General features: G+C 45.7%; 1 protein-coding gene across 4 annotated transcripts in view; it reads left to right on the forward strand.

Moving 5' to 3' along the window:
• cep112 (centrosomal protein 112) overlaps positions 1-14,975 on the forward strand; it is a 94,649-nt gene that overhangs the window by 21,437 nt on the left and 58,237 nt on the right. For all 4 annotated transcript variants that reach the window (XM_086055443.1, XM_086055445.1, XM_086055446.1 and 1 more), the window contains 7 exons: positions 110-264; positions 458-587; positions 776-868; positions 938-997; positions 2,188-2,267; positions 9,354-9,489; positions 12,994-13,101. In XM_086055443.1, coding sequence (XP_085911569.1) covers positions 110-264; positions 458-587; positions 776-868; positions 938-997; positions 2,188-2,267; positions 9,354-9,489; positions 12,994-13,101 — 762 coding nt within the window. The remainder of the gene's footprint in view (positions 1-109; positions 265-457; positions 588-775; positions 869-937; positions 998-2,187; positions 2,268-9,353; positions 9,490-12,993; positions 13,102-14,975) is intronic.

The raw sequence follows: 14,975 nt of genomic DNA on the forward strand, positions 1-14,975 counted from the left end.
CAGACTTGCTCCTCAACAACTAGTGTGCCGCAACTGACAGACTTGCGAATATATCGAGTGGATCTTGTGCACGTTTTTATGGTTTCCTCGGCATGTGTGTGGTCCGTAGGTGCAAATGGTGCGCGAGCTGGAGCAGCAAGTGAAAGAGCAGCGTGGCCAAGTGGAGCAGGGCGAGGCGGCGCTTCAGAAGGCCGCGCAGGACAAGGCCCAGCTGGAGGTCCACCTTGCGGTCGTCGGTGCCCAACTGCAGGAGGCCGACAGAAGGTCGGCCACTCAAACCACAGAAGAGGATTAAAAACTGTGAATAAATACATTTTAGTTAACCAATAAAATGAAATAAAAAAAAACATCCAAGTTAATGTACCCAAATTGACAAAGAAAAAGGGGAGAAAAAAAACAAATACATGGCAAACTGTTGATTGAGTGTCAAGTTGTATTGCTGCAACTCCGCTTCCAGAATGACGTTGGTCCAGAAAGAGAAGGACGAGCAGAGCGCTTTGTTTGAGGAGACCTTGCAGAAGTTCCGAGCCAAACACGAGGCCGACGTCAACCATTTACATCAGGAGCACGCGCTGTCTGCAGCTAAGGTAACGTCGGCGGGGGGGGGGGGGGGTCCTCAATGGTCGCGTCTTTAAATCGCGGCAGCAATTGGCTCTTTTCTTTCACCTTAATTGAGAAGGATTAACCCTCGGCCGCCCCCCCCCCCCCCCCCACCCCTTAAAAAAAGTACAAAAATACCTGTTTAAGCACGCACAGGTTGTTTTCTCTCTGGCAGGCCTCTGAGGTGATGGAGGACTTTGAGAAAAGGATTGCTCAGCTCAAACAGCAGCTCCTGGTCAGTGAACATCAGCGACAGACACAAGTTAGGGTACGACATGCGCGTTGATAGCCAAGCGCGATTACCTTTGGGATTGATTATGTGCCTGCCTCTGTTCAGGATCAGGATTTGCAGTTCCAGGAGCAAAAAGAAGAGCTACAAATCAGCTATGACAAAAAGGTGCGTGCCGCTTGACCAAAACAAACCTGGAAAAAAGCATTTTGGTCCAGTGGAGATCAAAGTCTGGAGTCACTTGAGCCTCTTTTTTTTTTGTGGGGGGGGGGGATTCCCTCATGTCTGTTCTCGTTAAATCAGAGGCAGCCTCATATAAATGACCTGAAAGCGATATTTGAGTCACGTCTTAAAAGAAAGCAACTTTTGTCGAAAAAAAATCACATTGTTGGATGTTATGTGAGTAGGAGTCTTTCAAGAAAATTTGACCGAATCACACTCATTCACTTCTCAAGAAAACTTGTTCTCTACTAATAACACACAATACGCAAATGCTACCAATGGGATACAGTAAAAAAAAAAAAAAGTTACACAATACAAACAACATTAACAAGTCAGTGTATTTGCAACTGCCTGAGAATAACTATGACAGTTCACCACAATGCAACCAAAGACGGCGCTGGTAGATTGCCGTCGTGATACGTTCCCACATGAATGTGTCACGCAATATTAGCAAAGCAAATACTCGCGGAGCACAACAGTACAGCGCTACTATGTCCAGCTACAAACAAGAACTGACTCCATGCACGCGTGACGTGAACAAACAATTTCTTGGGATTATATTTGTCCTATTTAGTCTGTTCCCTAACAAAAAAAAACAAATCCTCTTCAAAGCGCTCATAACGTGACCTTTTGTTAATGAGCAGAGCTGGACCAGATTTTTGAGTTTAAGACCAGCTTTAAAGACTGGGCTGCACCTGGGTCATCTTCAAAGTACAGTGTGTGTGCGCGGGTGTGGGCCCCCCCCCCCCCCCAATTGGCTGATACACCTGCAAGAACTTAGCAGGCCCCTGCACACTTAATTCAAGCGGAACTTAATTGAACGCTGTGGAGATGAAAGCCAGTCGCGTCTCATTGATGATTTTCCAATAGTCAAGGCCGCACGCTCACAACGTCTGTCACGTCTTTGGACCGTGGTCACAGGGCCAGTTTCTACGCGGACATGAAAAGGGGCTCATATGGCAGCCATAACGTTGCAGCGGGAGAGGCCGGAGACGGGCTGGAGCGCGCCTTTTGAGGCGGGCCTGGCCAAGGATGGCAGACGAGCGTGCGTGTGCGCGAGGTCACATGCGTCTCGTTGGATGCCACTTCAAATACACGCTTGCCTTCCTTTCTCGTGACTTTTGCTCTCTTCTCAGGTTCTGGCACTGCACAACGAGGCGGAGAAAGAGAGGACGCAGGCCAAGAAGAAGATAGCCAAACTGGAGGATGCGCTCAGGTACGTGGAAATATTTTTCGGGGGGGGGGGGGGGGGGGGGGGGGGGGTTTAGGTGAGATCCCAGTAAAATTGCAATCGTCTTACTTCGAACCGTGCATAGTAGAGAGAGACTATGTTTTCTTTCGGGCCAATACCAATTATTCATAGTCAGGGAGGCAGATAACCGATATTTGGAGCCGATATTCATTTTCAGCATTGCCATCAAAATTCCCCCCAAATTTGAACTCTTAATTTTGTGTATCATCAGCACGTGTGTAAATACAGTCTCCACTAAGTAATTCACGCTTGAATTCATCTGTTTACATCAACGCTTTGACGCTTCCGAAAACGTCTTGTGACTACGAGAGCCAGAAATGTGCGGGCTTTTTGTATGAAATCATCCAAATAAGGATGCTTTATTCAAATAATGCAGTGTATGCTCCGCAACATATGTTACAATACAACATAATTCACATGATTGAAATTTGTTGATCATATCAACAGGACCAAAGTGTCGATTTCCTGCATTTTTCTATTTCTATTTCCATCCCGTCTCCTAAAGGGGGAGTCATTCATGAGACTCAAAGTATACATTCCAAACATTATAAAGCCTCTTTTTTTTCTGTCTGCCATTTAGCTGTACAATAGCGCAACAGTCCCCACTTAGCCGGCCGGCAGCACTCGCAACGCAAAGCGGCAACTTCACAAGCGTTGTTGGTGGAACCACAGCAGACTGCCGATCTGCAACTAAGGCCGTTGTGCGAGCTCGGGCCCGCTCGCAAGCCGCACGCTGTCCGGTCACGGTGCCTTCGGCCCCCTGGAGAGCGTTCAAACTCTTTGGCTCAATCGTAAGTCAGAGGAGGAAAGAGATTGGGTTTGCGCGGGCGGGCGGGCGGGCGTTCGGGGCCGGATTTTCTTTCTTGGATGCTCATCAGTGACTGGAAGCGCTTTGTGTCTTAGCCCAGTTCTTTCTCCAAATGTTTCGCCACTAAAGCCCGCTGAGCTCTATCGTGCAAACTCCCAAAAATGTTTGCAATTGCCTAGATTAATAGTTGAAACCGGAGAAATATTCAGCAAACTATGATCCGAAAAAGCCTATGAACAGTCTGCTTTGAAAGCGGCTGCCAGTGAATGACTTAATAAGTGGCTAATTGAGTCGAGTCCTAGGATGTACTTTTATTTACTTTCTCTTTGTGTCCGTGTGACAGTGTTCAGTAGAACGAAAGCTCACTATTTATTTTTTTTTATATTCGGCGTACAAATCACAAGGGGACATTGGATGCCTTTCTCCGCTCATTGTTTGCGCTTGACGAAAATCCGCCCGGCAACAAAGCCTTTAAACGCAGCAGACGCATCCAGTGGCGCCTTTAATGATGCTCGCCGTTCGCGTCGGTGAGGAGTCAAGTCGCTGCCTCGTTTGGCCGCTAAGCGCCCAGAAAGTGGCCCATCAAGGCTGCCGTCTAATTAAGCGCTCGGACTGCGCTTCAAGCAGTCGGACGTGCGCTCGCTACCTGCCTGCTGCCGCTGCAACGGCGAGAGGCCTTTCAATGCGATTCAGGAGGACTTCAAAGTCCCAGCTACACCGCGCGCGCGCGCATAATGATGGGAAAACGGACGATACAATTACACAAGCAGAGCTACTCGGCGTGCCAGCGAGGCCGTCTGACGTATTTGTTGTTTTGCGGGCACTTCTTTGCGATCTGTTTGTTTCTTAGCGTTCTTTCCGCCAACTGGTATTTCGGATCCAAATCAAAAATCACCTGGTCCTGCCATGCAAATTAGCGCTGCTGCATCCATGTGGGTTTTTGGCCGATGTTACCATAGCAACAACAGCAAGCGCTACAAAGCCTCGTCGCGTGTACTTTACCTCATTTTCAATATTTAGACACACCTCGTCATACATTTGCTTTGCCTTATGGAAATGTGTTTTGGTTATTTTTGCTTGGCCTGTTTACTTACTATGATGATGCCTTTTAGCTCAACTAACTCAAACCATGAAGAGCAGTGACAACAGGGTGTGCGCAGAGCCATCAAAAGTGGGAAATGACATTGAGCCAATTTAAAAAAAAAAAAGTTGTACGTTGTGGCCAAAGTCTGGTTGTTGTAGGCACTCCACTCATTATTTTGTGCCCAAACAATGGTAACTCTTATTAGATGTTATGACACGTGATTGCGGGTGTAGAAAGTGACATGGGCCTGCGCTAAGCTCTTTGTAAACACGCCTGCGTCCCACTTGACGCCCTCTCTCCTTTGTTGTGTCGTTCTTGTGCGCTCACTTATTTGTGGTCTGGCTTTTCTTCTTTTTCTCCTTCACTGGGGATGTGGATGAAAACCAAGCCTGCTTTATTTTCTTCTACTGAGGACGCTGAATATTTCAGTTTTGGATTTTCTCTCTTTTCATGCGTGCCCTCTTCTTCCTTTTTTTTTTTTCATGCCAGTCCCTTTGAAGTGTCTGCGGATTCGTTATCATTCCATTTGGATGAGTTCACAGTCGCGGGTGCACTCACACACTCGCAGATGCTCTCAAACCAAAGGAATTGATATTTACGAGCGCTTTCTTGTCCGCTGTGTGTCATTGCTTCCACGTCGAGCTCCTCCCACATCGCAGCTTGTTCAAATGCATCAAGTCCTCCTCACAGATGAGTACAAGTGACGAGAGGAAGAGCTAAAAGGACGTCAGCTCTATTTCCAACGTTGAGTTTTGGCAAAGGCCGATGAGGAGGAGGCAGGATGGCGTGCTCTTACATCATAGCCATAACAGCGTGTCATTTGCCACTTCAATTCAAAAGAAGAAATAAACATAATCAAAACAGTGTTTCTTTTAAATGGAGCTTTTTGTTTTTCTTCCCATTTATTTCATTCGCTGTTCGTATTTGATCAGATTTAGTCGAAGCAAGGCAAACTGCACTGAAAAAAGACAACTTGTATTTTGGGGGCTAAAACAATCATTGTGGTTGGAACAACGTTCAAATATTGACATTTATGGCAACAATGATGTTGGTTAGCATAACAAAGCAAGCAGGTTGTTTGCTGTTTGTTGCTTTTGCTTGGGCGACAATACAAGGGACAAGTACCTCTGTACACTCTGTTGAAAATGTGTTTAAAAAAAAAAATCACATTAGCAAAATTTTAAATATTTTGTTGAATTGTCCGACTTAAAATTTGATCGCCGTTTGTTGCCTTGAAATTTTGAGTTCACCCAGCTTTTTTTAATTTTATTTTTTTACTACAGTGCACAGTTTTTTTTTATGCTAAAACAGTCATTTAAGTTGCAACAACTTTAAATAAAAAATAATCGATATATATGCCAACAATGTTATTTTGCACAACAAAAATGCAATGTAGAAAAAAAAAGTTGGGTGAACTCAAAATTCAATAATTTTGTTGTTGTTGCAATTTCAATTGCTGCTTTGACCCCCAAAAAAGACAAGTTTTGTTTTTTACTGAGCTTGAAATGGGATTCTCAGCAGATTGGGTTACTTTTACCCAAGGTTGCGTTGATGACTTTGACCCAGCAGATTGTGTTGAAGACTTTGGGTGGGCAGAAGAGCCCAAGCCGGTCGCCATTTTCAAATCAATTGAATGTAACGTTCTTCGAAAACTTCAAATACTTTGAAGCCAGCACTTTTAAGAGTGTGACATTTTCGTTTCAGGTTGGGAAAAATGGAACCAACTAACCAATTGTGCAACACTCTAAAAACAGTTGGGTTAAAAATAACCCAGTTTGGGTCCAAAATGGACCGATCCGCCACTTGGGTCAATTTGACCCATAAAATGTGTTGTTTTATGCAAAACAACCCCCAAAGGATTGGGCTGTTTTGTACAAAAAAAAAAGTGGGTCAAATTGACCTTGACCCAATGACTAGATTGATCCGTTTTTGACCCAAATTGGGTTATTTTTGACCCAAGTGTTTTTAGAGCGCGATCAAAACAATACCTCTCGCCTTTGGTGGAGAATGTGTGATGCGTTATATATTGCGCGTGTCTCTACTTCTAGCACATTATGCATAAGTTACCTCAATTCCCCAAAAAATGCCGTAATCTGCGCCCCCCCCCCCCCTACTTGCGGCTTAGACGGGCAGCGGACGCTTCACCCGGCGCTTCATCCTTCACCTCTCTGTTAAAAGAGCCGTTGAGAATTTCAGGATGAGAAGACTTCCTCTTTAGCGAGGGCACGTCTTTAATCAGCGCCTCCTTTCCTTGCACTTTCCTGACCGGGGACTCCTTCTGGAGCCGAGCGGCCGTTGCGGCGTTGCCGCGCTGGCACCGTCGCTTTTCCTCTGGCTGCCAGGCCTCCCCGGCCGGTTTTCTCTGTCCTCTCATCTGGCCCTCATTGCTCTGTTATTGACGGTGACACGCAGTCTACCAGCCTTATGACCACACGCACACAAACGCCCTCCCGGAGGAATAGCTAGCGTGATTTTTCCCAGGAATGACTGCCGCTTCCATGTGGTCACGGACCCTTCAGCTTTGGAGGATGACATGTTTCAGTGTGTCACACGCGTTTGAAGTTGGCCACGGGCGCAATTTTCTCCGCCCGGTCTCGGAGATGGCTGCGAGGCTGCGAGGCTGCGAGGCTGGGCTTAGCCGGCCGGCTCCAACCTAGTCGTTGGCCGAGCCGACTTGTCGGTCAAGTTGGGAAGGCTTGCTCGCCGTCAGCAACGAGCGTTTGCGTCGGTTTGTCACGTCAAAGTCGTCGCCGGCGGCCGGGCTTTCTCGGAAGTCCTCCCAAGAATCTCGTTTATTCCCCTCGTCACTTTCCTCTTCTTCCGCCGTAATTTCTCTGCGTATCCTTTGTGTCTGCCTCAAGCCGCGAGGCAGCACACGCATTGAGACTGATTAATAACTACAGCGTACACAAAATTGGGAAAGGGAAGTTGAGGGGGGGAAAGAGGGAAAAAAAACAATTTCTTTGTCGTTTGATGTCCGACATGAGAGAGACCAAAATTACAAAGAGACACAACTCTATAAAGAGACGCGAAAGCTTACATATTCTTTCTCAAATCCTCTGCCCTTATTCCTTTTTATGTGCTCTCTCCTTTATGAACCGTACACACACACACACACACACACACACACGCACGCACGCGTGCGCGCGCGCTCATACACTTGATAGTCTGTTAAACACAGATTAACGTGCGGTACGCTATCTAAGTGCTCCCTCGCCCCTTTTGTGGTTTTGTTGTAATTGGTTTGAAGTAACCTCCGCCAGCCCCCCAAATGTCCTCTCCATTCCGCTTTTGCACCTGAAGGGGAAAATGAATCATTCTTATTCTGAAATCTCCTTCGAAGTGTGCACGGAATAAGGATGGATGTTACACCGTGTGTCCAATTTGGATCAAGTGCCAGAATGCAATCTCAAAGTGTTTTCCAATACGTGTTTACGGTCCAGACACATGTAAACAATTACCAGTGTCAGTCAGTGTCACCACGGAAACAAAATGTAGAATACAATTATAAAATGCAAAATTCAAAGTTGGTGAATAGTGCTGACGGATCATTGTCTGAGTGTGTGTGCTTAATAGCCGTGTAACCAAAAACAATTTGCATCACAAAATTTGATATACTTTGTGAAGGATGTGAGTGCGTTTAATGGATATCGAATCGAATCGTTCCAGTTTAAAATATATCGAGGCACGTATCAAATTGTCTTTTATTGGAACGCCAAATCTTTGAAGGCAACGCCACATTTACAAAGTTCATTGGTATGCATGTCAAATGAGAAGAATCTCATTGCATCGTACCCTCTTGAACTGAGCCGTACCACCCTGAATTGAATCGCAAGTCCGCTGAATCCAACCCGTTTGAATCGCTCCGCTTTCAAATCGAGCCATCCTTAAATGGAGGACCGATGGCTGACAGTATCGGATCTCAGGCAATACAATTGTCTTGACTGCATCATCGCTGTAAAATGTATTTTGGAAAAGCAAGCCTTTCGCCCCTCCCAGCCCACCTGAAGCGCTGACAGCTACTCGCCGCTGTTGTATTGCATCTTGCAGGCTGCTGATTTGCCACTGACACCTCTCACTATGCCTGTCAGACGTCTCGGCGTGCAAACCATACGACCTGACGTTTGCCGGCAAGAGCGGTGCGAAATCTGAGTGAAGGACGCCCTCGCACACACGCGCGCACACACACACACACACACACGCCGACACAGGTGTCAGGGGGAATATACTCAGAAACAGATTTTGCCATAAACAAAATCGAAAAAACTTATTTGAGATGAATAAATAAATCGAGAGGGGGAGAGAGAGAGAGAGAGAGAGAGACTCTGCATACTGTACAATGTAAACATTTGGATTATTTCCTGTGGTCAAAAATACTTTTGAGATGCAAGCAACACAGCAAATCGTGATCCACTCAATTATGGTAACACGGGAGTCCATTTGTACATTTCCAGATTGTCCAGGCCAGTTTGTTTGGTCACAGTTGCTGCAAAACCCCAGCTTATTAATGTCAACAATACATTTGACGCCAAATTGACATATAAAGCGAGCACTCGGGGACGACGAGTGTTGACAAACGTGCCGGTCAATTTCCTCACATTAGTTTTGAATGAGCACTATGAGACGGACTCCGTTTTTTGCTATTTCATTTATGACCTGCCCTAACGATTAATCAAATGAAGATTTTTACAATGGACTCTCACAACCTCCTCTCCGAACATTCGTCGCCGGTGATCCACATTGTATAAGGACCCCGAGCGCTGGCGTGTTTTGTACAAGGCAGCAGACCTTGGAAATAACATTCAGCCAGTTTAGTAGCCCGCATTTAATAGGCATTGGCAAGTGGTGGAAGGATCTCGATTTTTGGTTTTGCTTTTTAACAAATTCATACTTTTGAGAGCCTGTTTATCCAGGGTGACCCTCAAAAAACGGGCCCCAACTTTCAATAGACAATATTTTATGGAATCAAATGCAACTTGAGCTATAACTACTTTATTGTGTTTAGCCTTTGGCCTGTTCTTCATCAGATATCCATTTCAAATTTCCAAATCTTCTTTCGGGGGTCCGTTTTTTGGGGGATATTACGGGCTTCAGGGTAGCAGCTAGACAGTAATTCATTTTGACCGCAATGTTCTTTTTGTCCGTCTTTTGTCCACAGAGACACGGAGCAGCAGCTGGACCGGAGCCGGGAGAGCCACAGGGCGCGCCTCCAGCAGGCCGACGAGGCGCTGGAGCAGTTCAGGAGGCAGGTCAAGCTCAGCTCCGAGAAGGCCGAGGCCCAGCTCAAGATCCAGGTCTGACTCCGACCGATGCGAGGCGCGCAGGCGGACGCATTTTGCCGATAAAAAGCACAAGACAGAAAGTGCACCTGCTTCTCATTACACGTCAGCTCCGGCCAGCCGCCAACATTGGCGCATCTCATCTGCGTCGTCTTGCACGTGCAGTTCCACAGACGCACGTGGAAGCTGGCAGTTGTGCTGCCGGCTGCTTGAAAGGCTTCAACCAAAACAATGCGGACGCGCACGCTTGCAAAATGTGCGTTTGGTTTTGCAGTGGCGCAAGCACAGCCCCTGCGCAGATGGCCGAGGGCGCCGGGCGGGCTGGCTGCCTTGGAATTCTTTTCTCCCTCTTCGCCCCTTTGAGGCGCTTGATGACATCATAGCGTTGTTGTTTTGCATACCAGCAACGATATTGGTTAGAATACGGAGCTGCTGGCCATTTTTTGTTTTGCCGCATCATACTCACAAAAGACGCTTCTTATTAAATGCATCAATGTGTAAAAATCGCGACAGAAGTGTTTGGCTAGTTGAATTTGGCAGTAAGCAGTTTTGCTCTCAGCACCCAATTAGAAGATGGCAAAATGCTGATGTCATCAAGGGCGGGATGACGAATTTGAAGTCGGATCAGTTGAATAAGTGATGCCATTACTAGTACACTTGCAAAAAGATGGCCAGCAACACTTAATGTGAAGGCCCTGGGCAGATTACATTGACATGGCAACATGAAGAAGCTGACATCTGATTGGATGGAATAAAAAAACAAAATCCAACATAGTGCAGCCAAGCAAAATGCTACGAAATGAAGACACTCGACCGTTGGGAACGATTGAGCACAAGTTGATGGAGAAAATATTTGAATTTGGGTCGCAAATGTAGCCGATCGCTTCCGACACCGGCAACTGGTAGTCTCGTAAATCGCCGACGCTGCCGCTCGCTCAACTGGACTGGACTGTAACCACAACAATCAACACATTCCTCCTTAATGACATGACAATGACAGCATTGTCCATTTGTTCTTTTGAAGTTAATCTCTTGAACTTTTTGCCGCTTTCTCACAGTCGGCGGGCGTGGCAGAGGGAGCGGGCTGCGTATTCCGACAAAGAACAGGTCGCGCTAAGAAGTGCCTCACTGTCAGCGTTCCAGATGGCCTTGGCCAAAGTTACTCCCATCGACGCATCTTTAAAGAAAAATCTGTCCAGGGAGTCAGTTTTGCTACAGGCGGTTTTCTTTTGCATTTTTTTATTTAATTTATTTTTTTTGCCCGCATTGTGCGTGTGTGTGTGTGTGAGGCAGCAATGAGGGTGGTCATGAAAATTGTAAAGGCTTTCATAGTGAGGGTAATCCGAACTTTTCAACACTAATGAGTCAAGATGGTTGTTTTTTAAAAATTTTTTATTTGGTGTATTTTTTTGCAGTTTTGGGTGGTGTAACAAAGTGCAGAGCAGCGATTCCCATACATTGCACATTCGTCAGATCATCAGATGTGCCGCGGGAAATGATCCAATTACACTTGATTGGTCCAAAACTGATCATATAATCACTACAAATGATGCATCTTTGTTCATCCATGACTTCACACAACAATTCAATTCCCTTTAATTAGACCTGTCATCCATTACAGTAAGTTGCCTACATGTGTTTTTTTTCTTTTTTTGAATGTTGGCAGTTTGACAAATGGTAACAGTTCTTCAAAAAAAAGAGCGGCGTCAATCCTTTTATTGCCACTCCCACTTGAAGTTGACTGTCAAACTAAATATGAAACAAAGGATTAATTACACTTTGTGTATTTAAAGCAACCGCCTAGATTTCCCTGAGCTAAAGTGCTTCCTTTTTCCCACGGTTTGTCATGTCACGGCCTCATTCCAAAACGCAATCAATTCATTTCTTTCCCCTCAGCATTCTACGCGCAGCATCCCAAAATGACAAAGCCATCGCGATCGCGTACCCCAAAAACGGCGCGGCGTGTCTCTTTGCCACAAGAAAAACGGTTTGCGGCCAATAAAACTGTTGCCGAAGCTCTTTGTGACCGTTTTGTCACCTTGAGTGAACTCTGACCGAAAATCAACATTTGTACAGTGCAGGATTTTGGCTTCTGTAGTCTTTGCCGTGAAGCTCAACATTGAGCTCAGGTGCGTCATGTTTCCATTGATCCTTATTAAGAGGCTCCTCCAACTTCATTGGAGTCCCCCTGTGGTCAATTCAGTTGATTGGACATGATTTGGAAAGGCCCACACTTGTCAATTCAGGGTGCCCGGCGGAGCAGGCTGACTTGATATTCTACGCTCACAACTGCCCCAGTTTCTTTCTTTCTTTCTTTCTTTTTTTTTTCCAGTGCTGCACTCGTTGTCATCTTTCACATGATGCTGTTTTAAATGAGTCGAATGAGTCGAAGCGTGAGGTTTGAGGCACAGTACTGCCAAAGGCAAATCGTAAGGCTTCATATCCACGAGCACGAGCAAGAACTCGGTACCGTCCACTCCCTGGAAAACACTTTGAATATGAGTAGAGTGGAACCTTGTTTTTCGTGACTAATCTGCTCCAGAAAGTCTTGACCAAAGCTAAATCATACCAAAACCACCGCGTTATTTCCCATAGAAAATAATGTAAAGCCAATTCATTTGTTCCAGTCTAGACACCAAAAATAGTCACCAAAACACATCCTGTGGAGAATAATAATCGTTTTACATACAGAACACTAATGAGGATGGATAAAGGAACACATGCTTTTACTTTTTTGTTTGTTTGTTTTCTTGAAGACTCTTGATGAATGAATGGCCGAGTTACACATTTTTCTATTTTGTATTTTGTGGGGTACAAAATATTCGACCCCAAAAATATGAAAAGCAAGTTGTGTGAAAACTCGGGCGGATGAAAACCAAGGCCCCACTGTACATCTAAATTATATTTTGACGATAAAAACATAAAAGTCCCACTGACACAAATTGTGTCAAAGGGAGACCAGCTCCATATTTGATTCCAATTTCATTTTCTGTACGCATCATTTTATACGTGTCCCAATACTTCCGTGCAATCCCTTCAGCTCGTCGTTTCCCAAAGACTCTTTGTTTTTCCATTTTGGGCTGTTGTGGAGTATTTGATTTTGATGTCGGCAACATGTTTTTATTGCTCTCATCCTCCTTCCATCTTTTCTGCTGCTCCTCCTCAACTCCCCGTTGAGCCCCTGGCATCCCGATCCCCCCTGGTGTGACTTCATCCGCAGCCCACATCAAAGCCACGGGACGCAGGAGAGCAGCCCCCATCCGTCACCCTATTTTCACATCTAAAAAAAAAAAAAAAAAGAAAAAAAAAAAGAAAGAAATAGAAGGCATTCTGTGTTGTGCGAATGCTTTCAAAGGAAGCTTTGCCTTTTGGATTTTTGTCCAAAAAGATTTCACACTCTCACGATATGACCCACATACTTTGAGTTCTTCGCGATTAATGACTCAACGCGCCGATAAGTCTTGTTTTTCTGTGCATGCACCGTCGTTTTCAAGATGTTGCTGCAACGTTGTGCCGCAGATGGAGAAGGTGGAGGAGGACCTGCAGCACTCCAGGTGTCTGCGTGCAAATCAATCCAAGGAGTTCTCGCTGCAACTGGACGCCCTCAGACAAAACTACGAGCAGCAGGTCTGTGTTTGCTTTTCAAGTCGCGCCTTCCGTGGAAACTATTTCGTCCCGCTTTCATTTCCAATCGCCTTCCTCTCGCCGAGCCAGACACGGTGACTGACAACCAAGCGGAATCAGCTTGTTTTTGTCCCCCCCCCTGTTCCCCGCCACCGCTTGATTAATTCCTGCCGATAAGGGACACGCATTTGATTACGATCGCATCGCGTCTAAACAGCCAGAGTGCAAATTGAAGGTAATCTGCGTGGCAGATGCGCCGTGACCTTACGGTGGCATCGGTCCTGTCCGATTGGTGGCGGCGACGGCGTATTCGCAAGTCATTTCAATCCTGCCGGCTGATGGCCCGACGGGATCTTTTACCGAGTACTGCATTCAATTAAGCTCCAGCTTTTGGATGTTATCTGCGGAGGCCACGCAATAAGCAATTATTCTTTGGGAAGGCATCTCAACTCGAGTCTGCATTTGTTCTGCTTTGACGTAAAAACAGACCAGAACGATGAAATCATCGTCTCGTGTCACACGCGGTTTACTGCAAAATAGATGGAATGGCTGAATTCTTTCACGTTTTTGTCATGAGATTTTCGTTCAAAATCCAAGCGAAGGCCTGGATTTGACGCAACTTCCCGGTTCGCGCGGTTGTATTTCGTGAAAAAGACGTCGTTAATTTCACCGACTTGGCCTTCAAGCGGATATAATATGGGATGTGTAATACACACATACAGTAGATGGAGACCAACACGAGCAATTGTGGTCGTTCTTCGCAGAGGATAAATAATAGATGCCTGTGAGTATTACATATTTTGCTCCATCGTTCGAATATGGGTTGCGTAAATTGTTACGACGACATGACGCCATTCATTAGCCCGTTGGCATTAGGCTAATTGGAATTCAATAAGGGAAAGCTATTTTTTTTATGTTTAATTTGACTAAAAACTGTCATTCAGAGTGGCAATAAAAAGTGCGAAGCCTCTTTTTTGAGGCTGTCTGCCCAAGCGCCGCTTGTGGTGACGTGCGTCGAGTTGGCAAAGCTAAACATCGGCGAAAGGATTTGGGAAAACTCCGAAGTGGGGTCACTCGGATCACTCCGCGCCAACGTCCACGGCGAGGACAAGCAAACAAACTTTTCACGTGATTTGCTAACTTTTCCAGAGCACATGTTTCTTTGAAGCACGTCTTTCAAAAGTGCCTAATTCAAGGTTGTCATTTGTGATTGATGAAATCACGCAGCCTTTGATTGCCGTGCAATGTCCTTGAAATCACAATTAGGGTCTGTTTTTCTCTCTCCTCTCGGAGGCCATTTGAGTTTTTCGAAGGTCATCTGAGGACCTGACTAAACGGATGCGAACTATGACGCAACGATCAAACAACTGTGTGTTGTTGTTCTGTCTTTCCAGCGATTGTGGGCTAAATGTTTCTGTGCTTTATGCAACACTTGCTCTGGGCTTTGATTTGTTTTTTGCGAAAGCTTGGCGGGCCGCGTCAAATGGGCCGTCGCTTCTCCGCCCCGGCCGGCGTTGAATAAGAGCGAGCTTTTATTGTGTCTTTTGTAACAAAATGACCACAGCATGCAGCAGTCACATTGGCATTTGCCATCCGTAGCCACTTTCGCAACAATGTTAACTCATTCACTGCCATGCACACTTGCATTTGTCTTTTCACAGTCCAGCCATCCAGTACCGGGAACTTACTTCTATTTTTGTCCATTTTTTTTCAAACCTTCGGGTCGAACGGGGTCTGAAAATGTCTGGCGGTGTTAAAAGGACCCGATGCTGCAATATGCTCCAACATTTAGCAGAGTACATTTACACATCACCCAAACGGCACTTAGAAGCATCAAACAGATTTGCGTTTATTTATGGAATGAAACGTATTCATAG

This window comes from Filicampus tigris, chromosome 16 (assembly GCF_054856515.1).
Source record: "Filicampus tigris isolate MCC_2025a chromosome 16, RoL_Ftig_1.0, whole genome shotgun sequence".
NCBI lineage: Eukaryota > Metazoa > Chordata > Actinopteri > Syngnathiformes > Syngnathidae > Filicampus > Filicampus tigris.